This window comes from Neovison vison, chromosome 4 (assembly GCF_020171115.1).
Source record: "Neovison vison isolate M4711 chromosome 4, ASM_NN_V1, whole genome shotgun sequence".
Lineage (NCBI taxonomy): Eukaryota > Metazoa > Chordata > Mammalia > Carnivora > Mustelidae > Neogale > Neogale vison.
Window position 1 is genome coordinate 144,976,139 of NC_058094.1, and position 14,795 is coordinate 144,990,933.

General features: G+C 37.7%; 1 protein-coding gene across 3 annotated transcripts in view; it reads left to right on the forward strand.

Moving 5' to 3' along the window:
* The window catches only part of RELN (reelin), a 511,932-nt gene that overhangs the window by 337,406 nt on the left and 159,731 nt on the right, over positions 1 to 14,795 (forward strand). For all 3 annotated transcript variants that reach the window (XM_044245854.1, XM_044245853.1, XM_044245852.1), the window contains exons 14-19: positions 298 to 506; positions 1,712 to 1,840; positions 2,768 to 2,877; positions 7,119 to 7,185; positions 11,553 to 11,786; positions 12,432 to 12,593. In XM_044245854.1, the coding sequence (XP_044101789.1) occupies positions 298 to 506; positions 1,712 to 1,840; positions 2,768 to 2,877; positions 7,119 to 7,185; positions 11,553 to 11,786; positions 12,432 to 12,593 (911 nt within the window). The remainder of the gene's footprint in view (positions 1 to 297; positions 507 to 1,711; positions 1,841 to 2,767; positions 2,878 to 7,118; positions 7,186 to 11,552; positions 11,787 to 12,431; positions 12,594 to 14,795) is intronic.

A 14,795-nucleotide genomic window follows, 5' to 3' on the forward strand; every position in this document is an offset into this window, starting at 1 on the left:
GCATATGCTCTGATAACTTTTAAAGACTTTAGACTAATTAATCTTCAGGTAGAGAGGGCCTGATCAGGCACACATAGAGAGTTCCAGGTGCCTGCCAGGAGGACTCCTGAGTGACTCAAACAGATACCCACTAAAGACCACATCGACTCCATGAAATAAGAATGGAACACGCAGGACCTCGCCTGGGGCTCATAAACAGCAGTTATATACTAAGTAGCTGCAAGACACAATCTAGGAGAATTCACACAGACTCACATAGAGGGACGAAGAGTGACTTCGGTTTCCTTTGTTTTGAAGGTTCCATCTTTAGTTTCTGTCATCATCAATCCCGAGCTTCAGACACCTGCGACCAGATTTTGTCTCAGGCAAAAGAACCATCAAGGGCATAACAGGAACGTCTGGGCTGTCGACTTTTTCCACGTCTTACCTGTTCTCCCTTCTACGATGTCTCACATGATACAGTTTTCCATTAATCTGGGCTGTGGAACACATCAGCCTGGTAACAGGTAGGAAGTCCTATTCCGTGAGTGTGTAAACTCTCACACTGATTAGAAATGAACATGTGGGGGTGCCTGGCTGGCTCAGTCAGTGGAGCATGGGACTCTTGATCTCTCACTTGTGAGTTCGAGTCCCATGTTGGATGTAGAGATTACTTAAAAAATAAAATCTTTAAAAAAAATAAATGAACACGTGGACTTGGCTATTAAGTCAGAGTAATTTCTCAGTAGGTTTCCAGCTGGATTTCTAATGAAACATCCTTTAAAAAAAATACACACTTCCCTGATTATGATCTCCCTGATATGAGGAAGTGGAGATGCAACGGGGGGGTTAAGGGGGGAGGAGAAGAATAAATGAAACAAGATGGAATTGGGAGGGAGACAAACCATAAGTGATTCTTAGTCTCACAGAACAAACTGAGGGTTGCTGGGGGGAGGGGGGTTGGGAGAAGTGGGGTGGGGTTATGGATATTGGGGAGGGTATGTGCTATGGTGAGTGCTGTGAAGTGTGTAAACCTGAAATTCAAAGACCTGTACCCCAGAGGATAAAAATATATTATATGTTTATAAAAAATAAAAAATTTAAAAGAAAAAAAAATACACACTTCCCTCCACAAAGAGGAGCTCTTAATTAATATGTAGAGTACGACTGGATAATTTTAAGTAGAAATGAGTTCACTCTACGAGCTTGGTCTTAAGTATCAGAAGTGTTTGCACGCGCTGTGGCAGCCATTCATGCTGACAGATTGCCGAGAGAAGAAAAACAAAACTGAAAAAAAGCTTGACCTCATGCGGGTTAGTGACCCCTAATAATAGGCACTGAAATAAATTAGCACTTCAAGAGCTATGACTTCTCAGTTTCACTTCGCACAAGTGTTGCTCGTCCTTTCTAAGAATTTTGTGATCTCACATTCACGGGATGAGGTAGTGGTGTGAGACGTGGTAATTGCCTTGCCATCTATCAGATTGAAGCACGCCAATCCAGTTCTCATTTGTTGGCTTTGAAAGATAGTCTGTTTCTCTCACGGTAATTTAACTGTTTGCCCTTTGAAGGCTGGTCAGACTGCAGGGGAGGGGAAGTGATCATTTTGGAAACAGCATCCTAAAATTTGTGACCCTAGTTCTACAAATGTTTAAGATACTTAGTGAGGGGTGAGTCTCTTCGTTTTCCCATCTTTGTACTTTTTTTGTTGTGCTTGTCCTCGTGTTACCAGCGTCAGCTTGGAGTTTTCCACCAACCATGGGCGCTCCTGGTCCCTCCTCCACACTGAGTGTTTGCCCGAGATCTGTGCTGGACCCCACCTCCCGCATAGTACAATCTACTCCTCCGAAAACTATAGCGGGTGAGTACGTTCTCCCTGAACCGGGAGACTTGAATCCATGTTGTGACTCAAAATCCAGGAGTAAACCTGAGATTCTACTTTTTTGTAATATGTAAGGAAGCTGCCTTCTCATTTTCAGGTGATGTAGGAAGGATCTCACTTAGGAAAAAAAGCGCAGGGGGTACAATAACTTCAGTAAATCTGATGCAAGATCACAGATTGCAGGGTCACTGCATTCTTTATGTACTTGGCTTTTATATTTTGGATATATAAATTTAAATTCTGTATCATGATTGCATGTTTATTGCCCAAAAAGCTTCTTGCCAAAATACTTAGGGAAAGATGTAGCATAGAGAGGTAGAAGAAAGTGAAGCTGTGGGTTCAAACCTGGTTTTGTCATCTACTTGAGTAATGATATTTACTCTCTCACTTTCCCCTTCTAAATTAAGGACAATGGTATACCCCCTTTGAGGGCTGTTTAGAGAATTAAAGATGACTGTGCAAAACACCTTCCACCTTACAGAATAAGCACTGGATAAACTGGCAAAATTAAGTTGAGAATGATTTTCTTTCTTAGCCTCTCTTGAAATGTGCACAGGACCAGGGGAGAGCAAAAAGCAGAAAGCCCCATGTCGGCCCAGATGCATATCATAGAATAATATGTAAAGTCTGAGTATTGATGTAAAAATTCCTAAAAAGAATGTCTAAAAACAAAGAAAATGTCACTTGCTATTAAGAACAAACCCATTACTCCAGTGCGATACGGGTGTTTTTAGAAACTCTATGTCAGAAAACAACAAACTCACTCCACAGGTGCAGTTGAAGAGATTATTACCAAACTTTAGTGCTGCCCCAAGCATTCAGAAACTAGAACATCAAAGGCATGTAGAAGAGGTTCAAAAGATGAGAATGTAGTTATGAAGCTGTCTTGTGCTGAATTTCTTGCAGGTGGAACCGCATAACGATTCCCCTTCCTAACGCAGCGCTAACCAGGGACACCAGAATTCGCTGGAGACAAACGGGACCCATCCTTGGAAACATGTGGGCAATTGATAATGGTTAGTTTACGCCTGTCATAATCACATGCCATTGATGCAGAGTCTTCCTGTGCTTTTGTTCACTGGCACAGACTTAATCACATTTCTAAGTCATGGTCTTGCGATTCATTAAACGCCCTTTCTTCCCTTTCTCCTTTGCATTCCGTTAGAAGCCCAGGGATGCACAATCAGAAAAAAAAAAAAAAAAAGGCAGCAACGTCAGCAATATTAGATGCCAGAATGTTTCAACACACATAATGTAGAAATGCGTAAAGCCCTGAAACGCAAATTCACAGCTGATGATGGGATATCCTAACATTTTCTTTGAATGTTTTACACAAAATTAACATAAACACTTCCCATACTGCATGTATTGAAATAAGACCCATTCTTCTCTTAGTAACTACTGCAACATCTGGAAGGCTTGTCGTTTAGATGCAGACACCACGCATAAGGGAATATCATCTCTATAATGAAACTTCCAAAACAAAAGTTAAACTTCCTTCTCAGAAAACAGTGTAAGAGGAAAATGCAGATATGCATAAAATATCCTATGTTATCTTCAGTTTTTAAGTGAGTTGTTGATGGTTTTTGCGTGACTTTAAAGCCAGTATCACCTGAAATGATTGTACAGGAGAGAAGATATTTTAAGTTACTAGGTGCATGACCATAAATATCTTATATTTGTTATTAATAACCCACTCCGGTTTTTTAATAATTCTAATTATAGGCAGATTCATAGATTTCCTATTTTCAGAGTATATCAATTTGACTGAGCAGTTACACTACGAGGAAGTAGAAAGGGAGGAAGAGCGACAGAATGTCAATACTTAAGCGAATTTAGCATAGCCACTGACTTTGTTCGATTTTATAAAGTTGGATACATCATTGTTTCTTGCTAACTTCCATGTTTTTATAATGTTTCTGCTATTTTTACAAAAGACTTTATTTATTTATTGGAGAGGGAGAGAGAGCATGAGCGGGGAAGGGGGAGATGGAGCAGAGCAGGAGAGAGGGGGACAAGCACACTCCAAGCTGAGTCTGGAGCCTGATGGGGGGCTCAATCCCACCACCCCAAGATCATGATCCCAGCTGAAACCAAGAATCGGACACCCAACTAACTGAGCAATCTACCCAGGCAACCCAGTATATATGCTATTCTTAAATAATAAAAAAAAATTGATACACTTTTAATGAAATACATTCTTGAAACTCAGGAATAATTTCAGGCAAGATAATTTACTGATAACCCAACATAAACTCTTTAAGCAGTCTGTATTCAGAGAAGACCAATAAGAGCCCCAGACTTCAGAGACCACATAAGTTAACATAGTACATTTAACATAGTGCATTTGCAAAACCATCTAAAAATTAATTTGGGGCGCCTGAGTGGCCCAGTAGGTTAAGCCTTTGCCTTCAGCTCAGGTCATGGTCTCAGCATCTTGGGATCGAGCCCCGCATCAGGCTCTCTGTTCAGCTGGGAGCTTGCTTCTCTCTCTCTTTCTGTCTCTGCCTGCCTCTCTACTACTTGTGATGTCTCTCTCTCTGTCAAATAAATAAATAAAATCTTTTAAAAAATAAATAAAAATTAATTTGGTAAAATGGACTTTCTCCATTGGTAGAATATTTTGCATAGCATTTGAGTTACAACACCTGTTAATTAGCTATGGGGAATAAGTATGTGTGCCTCTGGGTAGTAGGATATGGGTGACTTTTCCCCTGCTGACGTACTTTTCAGAAGTCCTATGATGAACTTATGTTACTTTGATAATAATAAAAGAAATCAAAAAAACTATAATAAAGCAAATGAGGAAATTAAGAGTGCTATGAAGCACATACAAGCCTATGAAAAGAATATCTAAATTTCCTGAGGAAAGCTGATACATGATTCCAAGTCAGAATGTATCCCACCATCGTGTTGTGAATTGAATGAGAAAAGGTAAGAATATAGGGAATGAGCATGGTTAGCAGTGAAGGTCAAATGCAAAACATGGGGCAGAATCTCCTCAATTCTGTTATCATCCTACATTACAAAAACAAGACCTGCTCTCTGGCTTCTTCACGAGACAAAGAAAGGACACACACTTAGTCCTTCCCAAGAGAAATGTGTGCCAGCTTGCCAAAGAACACTTCTGAAATCTCTCCCACTTCTCTATGGAATTCTAAATCATGTCAAGGAAAATAAACAGAGAGAAAAAAACAGGTCAATATCCTACTTCTGTTAGGAATGTTTTTCCTGCTAGTGTGTACAGGAAGTATTTTTGGAATCACCCTGAAGTTCTTAGCAAAATGGAAAATCCTAGGGCAAAGTATGTTTGTTGTCAGTTTTTAATTTTTTTGACTTGATTAAATTAATAATAGTGATAAAAACAAATTTGTCCTTTCCATACTCTTAGGAAAAAGGGCCTATAGACTTACTCATGCCATGAATCCCAATGACCCCATCATCAGTGGTGAGGGATGACAAGATTCTTAACTGCAATATTTTCATTGACTTGGAAAATCTTGTTTTATTGTTGAAATTTCTTTTTTACAATGGAAGCTTTTTGAACTATGACATGGGTGCGTTCTAGGGCAGCCCTCCAGGGTGATCCCACAAAATGGAATGGACCATTTACAGGACTTAGAATAAATCCTACTGCAGCCATAAAATCAAGTGTGCTGGGAAAATAATCCATAAACTTTACCAGGCTAAAAAAGAATGAAGCCCTTTCCTGATGTCTCAGTACTGGTGCCGTCCAATAGGGGCCAACGAGGCAGATGGAGCAGGAAGAATTCTTGATCCCAGGGTTATGGTGATCATAACCATGTGGTACCAGACAGCAAGCTAAGAATGAACATTTCTTTTGCTCTTTCCTCCAAGGAAAAGAGGAAAATATCCCATTTTAAAGAATAGGAACACTGAGGCTTAGACTGGATAAATCACTTATTCAGAGTTTTCCAGGTGAAGAAGGAATTTGAATCTAGGGTTATTTGACACCTGAAACCCATAACTTTAACCACTCAGCCTGCTATCTGATCTCCTCCTCAACAATTGGCTTCCTTCAGCAAGAGTTGTTCCTGCCTGCTTTGTGTCACACTTGAATTAATTGGCTCCAGAGAACAAGTGTTTGTAGGAGCATTATTCACAGGGAAAATTATTTTTAAATGAAATCATTTGATTATTTTGACATGATCACATGATCCCAAGACAGAAAAAATGATCATGGAATGCAAATTTGTTTGTGCCTGAAATTGAATATGTGAGTCTTAACAACCATTGTGTTTCTGATTCCTCATGGGTTTAGTTCCATTTTTGTACTTTTCAGTGTGTTACTCATTGTACTGGTTGGTTATCAAGAGGCTTACTATCTTTAAATGTATTGGAGTCTATTTATCTCAGAACCGACCGTTCAACCACTGGGAACCCTTTTCTTGGCATTCCAAAGGTTAGAATTGAGGTTTTTAATATCATTATCAGTCAGTCCCATCGTTTAGAAAAAAACCTGCATTTCAGAGACGACTTGATGCACAACAACAGATTTTTAACTTTCCATTTCAGGAAGATTGGATTTATTTTTAGAAAGATTTCTATAAATCACCTGCAATGTGTTAGAGATTTTCCCCAGATAAGAATGGAAGTTGTGATTTTTAAATTTAATTATAACATCTCCATTTTGTGATATATCAAACTGATCCTTTGCAAATTCTTTATTTCTACCTAAAAAATATGAAACTTTATGGAGTGCCTGAGTGGCTCAGTGGGTTAAAGCCTCTGCCTTTGGCTCAGGTCATGATCCCAAGGACCTGGGATCGAGCCCCATATCGTGCTCTCTGCTGGACAGGGAGCCTGCTTCCTCCTCTCTCTCTGCCTGCCTCTCTGCCTACTTGTGATCTCTCTCTCTCTCTCTCTGAAATAAATAAAATCTTTAAAAAAAAAATGAAACTTTAAAGAAAGTTTAAGTCAGAAGCATAGTATTCTGCCTGAAATCATTTTAGCTGAAGAGACCCAAATCGCATGTTCCTACCTATTTTTGTTATGGAACGTTAAAATCTTGAAAGAATTAAGTTAAAACATTTCCAGCAGATCTGTAGCTAAGCACGTACCTTGTCACACAGCACTCTATATGTCTCCCTGTTTTCCTGCGTACAACATGCATATAATGAGCTCAATTTTATGGGTATCACTGCACAAAATTGATTGACATGCTTGTGTTGTTCTTGGTTTTTCCAATTGGTTTTTGCCCTTATTTTTCACATGCTGTCTTTTGCTCTGCCTGCAGTTTATATTGGTCCATCGTGTCTCAAATTCTGTTCTGGCCGAGGACGGTGTACTCGACATGGTTGCAAGTAAGCATTTTTTTAAATAATAATTATACTTATTTTTATTTTAATATATACTTTATCTATTGTGGCCACAAGTCATTTTAACTTATTTTGATTTCCTTTTTAGGCTTTTGAGGTCTTTTCAAGACCAAACTAGGATGTTCCAAAGGGAATTTAAGCATAGTAGAATATTAAGTGTCTTTTGTAGGTGGAAGTTGATGAATAAATAACTTTTCTATGAAGCTAAATTGTGAAAAATTTAGCATACCTCATGTAAATTTGTGAACAAATTTGGATTCTTCATAGTTTGATGACTGCCTTTTCTGTCTTTGGTTACTTTCTTCAATATACTGTTTTTCCATAAACTTGTTCTAGTGTTCTTGAAGCATATTTTTAATTCCTACCATGCTTCGTAAATGAATTATGCAAATCAGCACTGACCAAGGCTAAAGGATACTAGAATGAGCCAAATTTAGCAGATTTGGTAAGAAAAGTCATCTTTAAATATAATTTTGCAGTCTTGCTTACTTTCAAAAATCATTTCAGGGGCGCCTGGGTGGCTCAGTGGGTTAAGCCGCTGCCTTCGGCTCAGGTCACGATCTCAGGGTCCTGGGATCGAGTCCCGCATCGGGCTCTCTGCTCAGCAGGGAGCCTGCTTCCCTCTCTCTCTCTGCCTGCCTCTCCGTCTACTTGTGATTTCTCTCTGTCAAATAAAAATAAATAAAAACATCTAAAAAAATAAAATAAATAAAATAAAATAAATCATTTCAGTCTTCAAAATGATATATGAATTATTTTACATAATAATGATGTTGAATATGAAGTCTGAAATCATATATAAATAGTTAACATTTAGTTACCACTGAAGCATTCTGTTATGTTTATAATGAGAATGGATATCCATGTGTACTATGTCATTCCCTCATTAATATTTAATTATAAAATATCCTGGAAATTCCTGAAACCACAATCTTTGTTATATAGACAAGTTTTCAACCACTGTTCATCTAGTCTGTCTTCTTGTCCTCCAAACAAAGACAGTAATAATTAATTAATGGAGAACTCATAAAAGAGATTTCTACTTGATCATTTGGAAATTATATGAGGCAAGACACTTGTCAGCACTGACATTAGAGTGTCGTATTCACTTTTTAACTATATTACAATGAATTTAATTAACAAAAAACCTCTGCACAATAGAAATGTTTGAGAAAGTATTAAGGAATTGAAAAGTTCCTATTCATATTTCAAAACTGAATATGCATCTCTCCGCCTTTCAATAAAACTGCCAGCTCCCTCCCCAAAACACTTACTCATTGGGTCTCTGCTGCCTTAGCTTGTGCTTTCTTCAAGTTGTTCTCTTCATCTGTCATCCCTAACCAGGCCATCCCCTCATTTAGTGCATTTCTCAAATAAAATTAACACAAGAACACCAGACATCTGTGTAATTCCCAAAGTTGTCCTGAAAAGTTTTGAAAACAAATTATCTAAAATGACAGATGCTTTTATTAATGAAAATAGAAAGTGCTATTTCTAAAAGACCCATCTGTAATTAGAATAGTTATACTTCATCCTTCGTTTTTTTGTGTACAGTCTCCCTGTTAGCATTTGGTGGGCTTATTAAGGCAAGCATCTGTGTCGCTAATAATGGAGGCAAACGGAAGTCTGAATGGCAGTTCTATGCCTTTGGGCATTGTTCTTTTTTGACACTGTACATTATCTTGAATAATCATTGCCTTTTCCTCCTACTGAGGTTTTGCAGAATATTTTCACCAGTTGGAACTTGAGTTTTCTTCCCTGTTTCTGACAATGTTTTATGTAATATTCATCGGTTTTGTTCATTAGTGGCTGTGCTAAATGTTTGGCTACTACATCCTTTTCCAGCAATATGTGACTTGTCAAGTATGAGCAAGACGCCACAGAAAAGACATTTATACTCAGCACTATTTCTTTTAAACGGATCCTTGAATTTGGAGTCTCTTCCCGCTTTGCTCCTCTCATCACTGCTGTTATTGGCTGCCAGGATTCTGCCTCTCCTGCTGCTTAACACTTTCTTGCCTGTGTATAATCCCCAGACCTGGGTGTCTAAACTGACCATTCTTTATCCTGATAAGCCCACCCCTGTTAGAGGTACTAGTGAGAAGGGCAAAAAGCATTAGAAACATTCCTGCCTGGGTGTCTTCCACATAGCTCAACCCTGGGGCCTTTTCTCCTGACACAAGCCGACCATAATGCTACATTTAAGGTTGGATAGATGAACGAACAGGGAATATTTCTGGAGTCAGGAGAGCCTTGGGCCATTCCTGGAATCTCCCGACTGTGTTACCTTACTGTTCTGCTGCAGAACAAAGGCTGCAAGTGTATTTTAAGTGTATGAATGAAATCTTGATCAGCATTTTATCCCAATTATATAACTTTCAATTAAAAGTACACTTTCAAAACCATTACATGGGAACGGACTCCAACATGAGTCATCTCTAAATGATCACGAATGTGTCCCAATCACTGGTTCTAAGAAGATACATTTAAGAGACACAGAAATGCATTCTCCCTGAAATACATGCCTTGTTGGGGGACCCTGATTCCAGTGTGTGGCCATAGAAAACCACATTCAGTTTTCAAATGTCAAAATGTGTCCTCCTTAGCTAAGTTTTTATCCTTTTTGGAAACTACTTGGCTATTTACCTTCTAAGTCACTGAGATAACGTGTGAGAGAAGTAAACTGAGGCTTAATTTACATGCTCCGTAAATATGGGTTTTCTTCCCCGCTCCCATCCCTAATGCCCAACAACCTCCAGACTTCATGCTGCAGTAGTTTCTGGCATTTTAGGGTCCAACTTCCGTGATAATATGATAGTGACTATAGCCCTTCTCCCCATAATATCCATAATATCCAAGATACATACAATTTGGCATTTGTTCATCCACTCCGTTGACCCTCTGTGAGGCCACCATAGATCCAGTGTCAGCACTAGAACTAAAGAAAGTGGTTCAGAGAAAGGGGCGCCTGGGTGGCTCACCGTGTTAAAGCTTCTGCCTTCAGCTCAGGTCATGACCCAGGGTCCTGGGATCCAGCCCCACATCAGGCTCTCTGCTCAGCAGGGAACCTGCTTCCCCTTCTCTCTCTCTGCCTGCCTTCCGCCTACTTGTGATCTCTGTCTGTCAAATAAACAAATTAAATCTTTAAAATTAAAAAAAAAAGGTTCAGAGTTATACCATAATATTACTTTTTTTAAAAAATCTTTTTATTTATTTATTTTCAATGTAACAGTATTCATTGTTTTTGCACCACACCCAGTGCTCCATGCAATCGGTGCCCTCTTACCCACCACCTGGTTCCCCCAACCTCTCACCCCCCCACCCCTTCAAACCCCTCAGATTGTTTTTCAGAGTCCATAGTCTCTCCTGGTTCACCTCCCCTTCCAATTTCCCCCAACTCCCTTCTCCTCTCTGACTCCCCTTGTCCTCCATGCTATTTGTTATGCTCCACAAATAAGTGAAACCATATGATAATTGAATCTCTCTGCTTGACTTATTTCACTCAGCATAATCTCTTCCAGTCCATCCATGTTGCTACAAAAAATACTTTTTTGGTAGTAGTGCAGTAAAAAAAAAAAAAAATCTAATACTAATTCCCGATGAGTAAATGCCTTAAAATATAAGAAGTTTGTGATGTTCAACTATGGACTTATCTGTGGTGAATTTTCTAATAAAAATACAACAGGAGGCAAGCTGTTGTGTGGGGTTTGTTGTGTTTTGTTTTTGTTCTTCCTGAAGCACTACTAATTTGGGATTCCACTGTGAGCAGCACAGTTCTGCTAAGAGCACCTATCTGGGCCAAGGTGTTTACATTCCCTTTATAGTGTCAATCTAAGTTTGAAATAAAAATAGATTTATTTTCCAATCTTTCCCAAGTATTTCCAATAATTTCTATCACAAACATAATACATATTTTTATATTTGTTCTTAGAGGAAATTTATTCTAGATATCTCTGGAAGTATTTTATTGATGTTTCTTTTACAAATTTAATTAACATCATTGTGTATAAAGTTATATACATAATAATATAATTTTTACAAAGATTTTAAACTAGCAAGTGCACAAATGTAGATACAGATAAATCACTGGCCTTGGCTAAGGTTGAGTGCTGAATTATTGTTTTAATCAACAGCTTTTTATATCAGGGCTGTGCAAAGACCATATTTTTCTGGAATATTTGCCATCAGTCACCTTTATCAAGTCTTCAGATTCATTGTTTTCCAAAGACTAATGAGCCTCACTTACCATTCAGTCAAATCCTGGCCCCTGGACCTCCTCCTCCCTGAATTAGATTCAAGGATCTCTGGAAGGACCAACAGCTTACAATTTTATTTTATGGTATCTCTTTCAGGTGTGACCCTGGATTTTCTGGCCCAGCTTGTGAGATGGCTTCCCAGACATTCCCAATGTTTATTTCTGAAAGCTTTGGCAGTTCCAGGCTCTCCTCTTACCATAACTTTTACTCTATCCGTGGTGCTGAAGTCAGCTTTGGTTGTGGTGTCTTGGCCAGTGGGAAGGCCCTGGTTTTCAACAAAGATGGGAGGCGTCAGCTGATTACATCGTTCCTTGACAGCTCACAATCCAGGTGAGTTAAGACAGGCTGGAACACATATTGAAACCGGATGCTAATGATTGAATTTAGATCTCTTTATTTTCCATTTTTTTTTCCTTTTTTGGCTGACATGTACATCTTCCGATTTTAATGGAGCGGGAGTTCACAGTTAGTTTATACAGGGTTAATTTGCCCTAGTTTTTAATAAATTAAAAGGTCTACTGATGACTGATGAGGTTTTTAAACATAGGAACTGTTAACATCAAAACTGTGTTCTTAAGCCAAGGGTTAGTTAATTATTTATGTAGCTTTATTTATTGACAGCTTGCAGAGGATGATTAGATTGACTCTACATCTTCCCTTCTCCCAGTGCCTAATAAATAATGCAGTAAAGGAATGATTGGCATTTGAAGTGTACGTACACAAGTATATCGTGTGCAAGTATGTATAAACATACACTTGCATTTGTATGGGTATATCTGCCTATAAACATGCATTGACCTCATCTTCTATACATATTCATACATCCCACAGTGAAATTACTTATATTTTATAAAAGGGAGATGAGTGGAAACATGCAGCTTTTGAGTAGTTTGTTTGGAATTCTTTAAAAGCCAAAATGAGCATTATGATTAAAAATGTTTATGCACATGCTAATTACATACAATTCATGTCTAGGTTTCTCCAGTTCACACTGAGACTGGGGAGCAAGTCTGTTCTGAGCACATGCAGAGCCCCCGACCAGCCTGGTGAAGGAGTTTTATTGCATTATTCGTATGATAATGGGATAACTTGGAAACTCTTGGAGCACTATTCCTATCTCAACTATCATGAGCCCAGGTATGTTGGAAAGCTTTTGGAAAAATGGTTAGAGTGATTATCTCCTCCCTGGGGAAATCATCATTCAACTGGTGTAATATTCAAGATATTTTCCCACTGAGGGATGATGAGGACGAAGATTGATGCGTATTGCAATAAAAAGCTAGCAAGTCACATTCTTCTATTTCATTTGTCCTACTGATTTCTGATAAGTTGAAGAAATTTATTCTTGTATTTTGAAATGTATATCTAAGGGAAATATTTTGATGTCCAGGAAAGAGAAAAACACTTAACACTATAATCCTTATTCAACCCTACTGCAGCCTATTGGATGTGATTTTTTATATAGTACTAAATTATAAATGCTGTTAACAAGTATTTGTTATCAATATATTATAATATGTTATAGTAAATTTCATGAGACAGTAATTCATAAAACCTGATAACCAGTATATATTTAAAATTTGCATGTAATATGATTATGTAATGATCATAGATAAGTTTTTCTAGCCGGTGTCGAGTTCCTGGCAAAAATGGAGTGTGAGGATTTACTTAAGGTCCTTTCTTCAGGCCACTTCTGTTTTTCTTTAGCTTACCCATTTCATAATCTATAGGTGCAATTGTGAGATTTAAGTCTTATTTGAAGCAGAGCCATCCTTTGAAGTCAGCAGAGTAGTAATCCCCATTAGTGGTACAATTTCAGAAATGTCCAAAAGTTCTGTTTTCTTCTAGAACACTATTTTATTTTATTTTGTATATTTTTTTCAGTGTTCCAAAATTCATTGTTTATGCACCACACCCAGTGCTCCATGCAATACATGCCCTCCATATTGGCCTGCTCACTGAAATCTTTTTTTAAAGTTGCAGAAGAGAAGCATGAGAAAATTAAAATATCTTTAGAAGAGGTAACACTGGGACATATTCCCAGTTAGTAAAAAACTGACACCATTTGCCTTTCCAGAAGTACATTTTGATCACAAGGGAATGTAAAAGAGAGTGAGGGCTTTGGACTCTGAGGTTTGCACTGACACCAATGCAAAAAGACAGGGGCACTGATGATAGATTTTGTATACCTAAAAATGTTGCTGACAGCAGTCCCTACATTTAGGTGTTTATAAGTAAATGAGAACTTTTCTTTTCATAGAAAATAAAGTAACATGTAACAGAGATAATAGTTAACAACTGTTATGAATTACAATTATTTACTTTATAAAATTTTAAAATCACAGCAGATGTGCTGAATATTTTCCTATAAAGGTAAATGAAAGGTGAAGCTTAACTTTCTCATTCCATAGACATATATGAATACAAAAGAAACATTTCATAGACTCTCCATAATAAATATTAAAATAAAATTAAATGAAAATCATAATAATGATGAAAGCATGAAGAAAATATTGTTGTCCTAAGTTAACTTGGCCTAAAACCCAATTTTTTCTAACCAGGATGGACAGCTCCAAAATTCAATAATCAATCTTTATCATGAAATTTAATTAATCTTTGTTGATATGAAAAATAATTACACATTTAATGTGCTATTGCAAAGGTGCATTTAATCTTGCCTGCCATTTGACAGCAACATTTTTCTTCTATGCAGAATCAACATGGCTTTTCAGCACTAGATGTGCATAGCTTGAAAGATTAAGATCAAGTGGAGATTTTTTTTAAAAAGAGAACATGGTGGGAGGTATCAAGAACACTTTTATTTTCTACGCATGTACCTCTGTCCACAAGACTCTTCCTCCATCTCCTTCTTTCTTACAAATATTAATAAAAGGTGACATGGCAGAAGTAGAATTTGATATATTCTAAATTCTAAATTATTTTATATGATAAATAATACAAACCATGTAAGTTCTTCATAGGAGACTTAAATATATCTTGATGCCTTTAGCCATTTGCTGTGTTTTCTTCAGTATAAATTGCTGCCTGTAATTGATGTCAATCCCATATTGTCCCTTTCAGCCTTGGCTGTTCGAAAATGAAGTATGATCCATAAATTAGAGATGCTAGTTAGCTAACCACTATTACTCCTCACTGATTTCAAACAATTTATTTGCCTCTGAGTCACTCAGTAAACAGAAGGACTCTATCTGCTTGCAGTTCATAAAACGTAAAGCCTGTACATTTATCTAAGCTGATCTTGTAATTCAGACTGACTAGAATGTCAAGAACTAACTCGTATTTCTAATGGAAAACTTGGTATCACTGCCAAAACTAAAA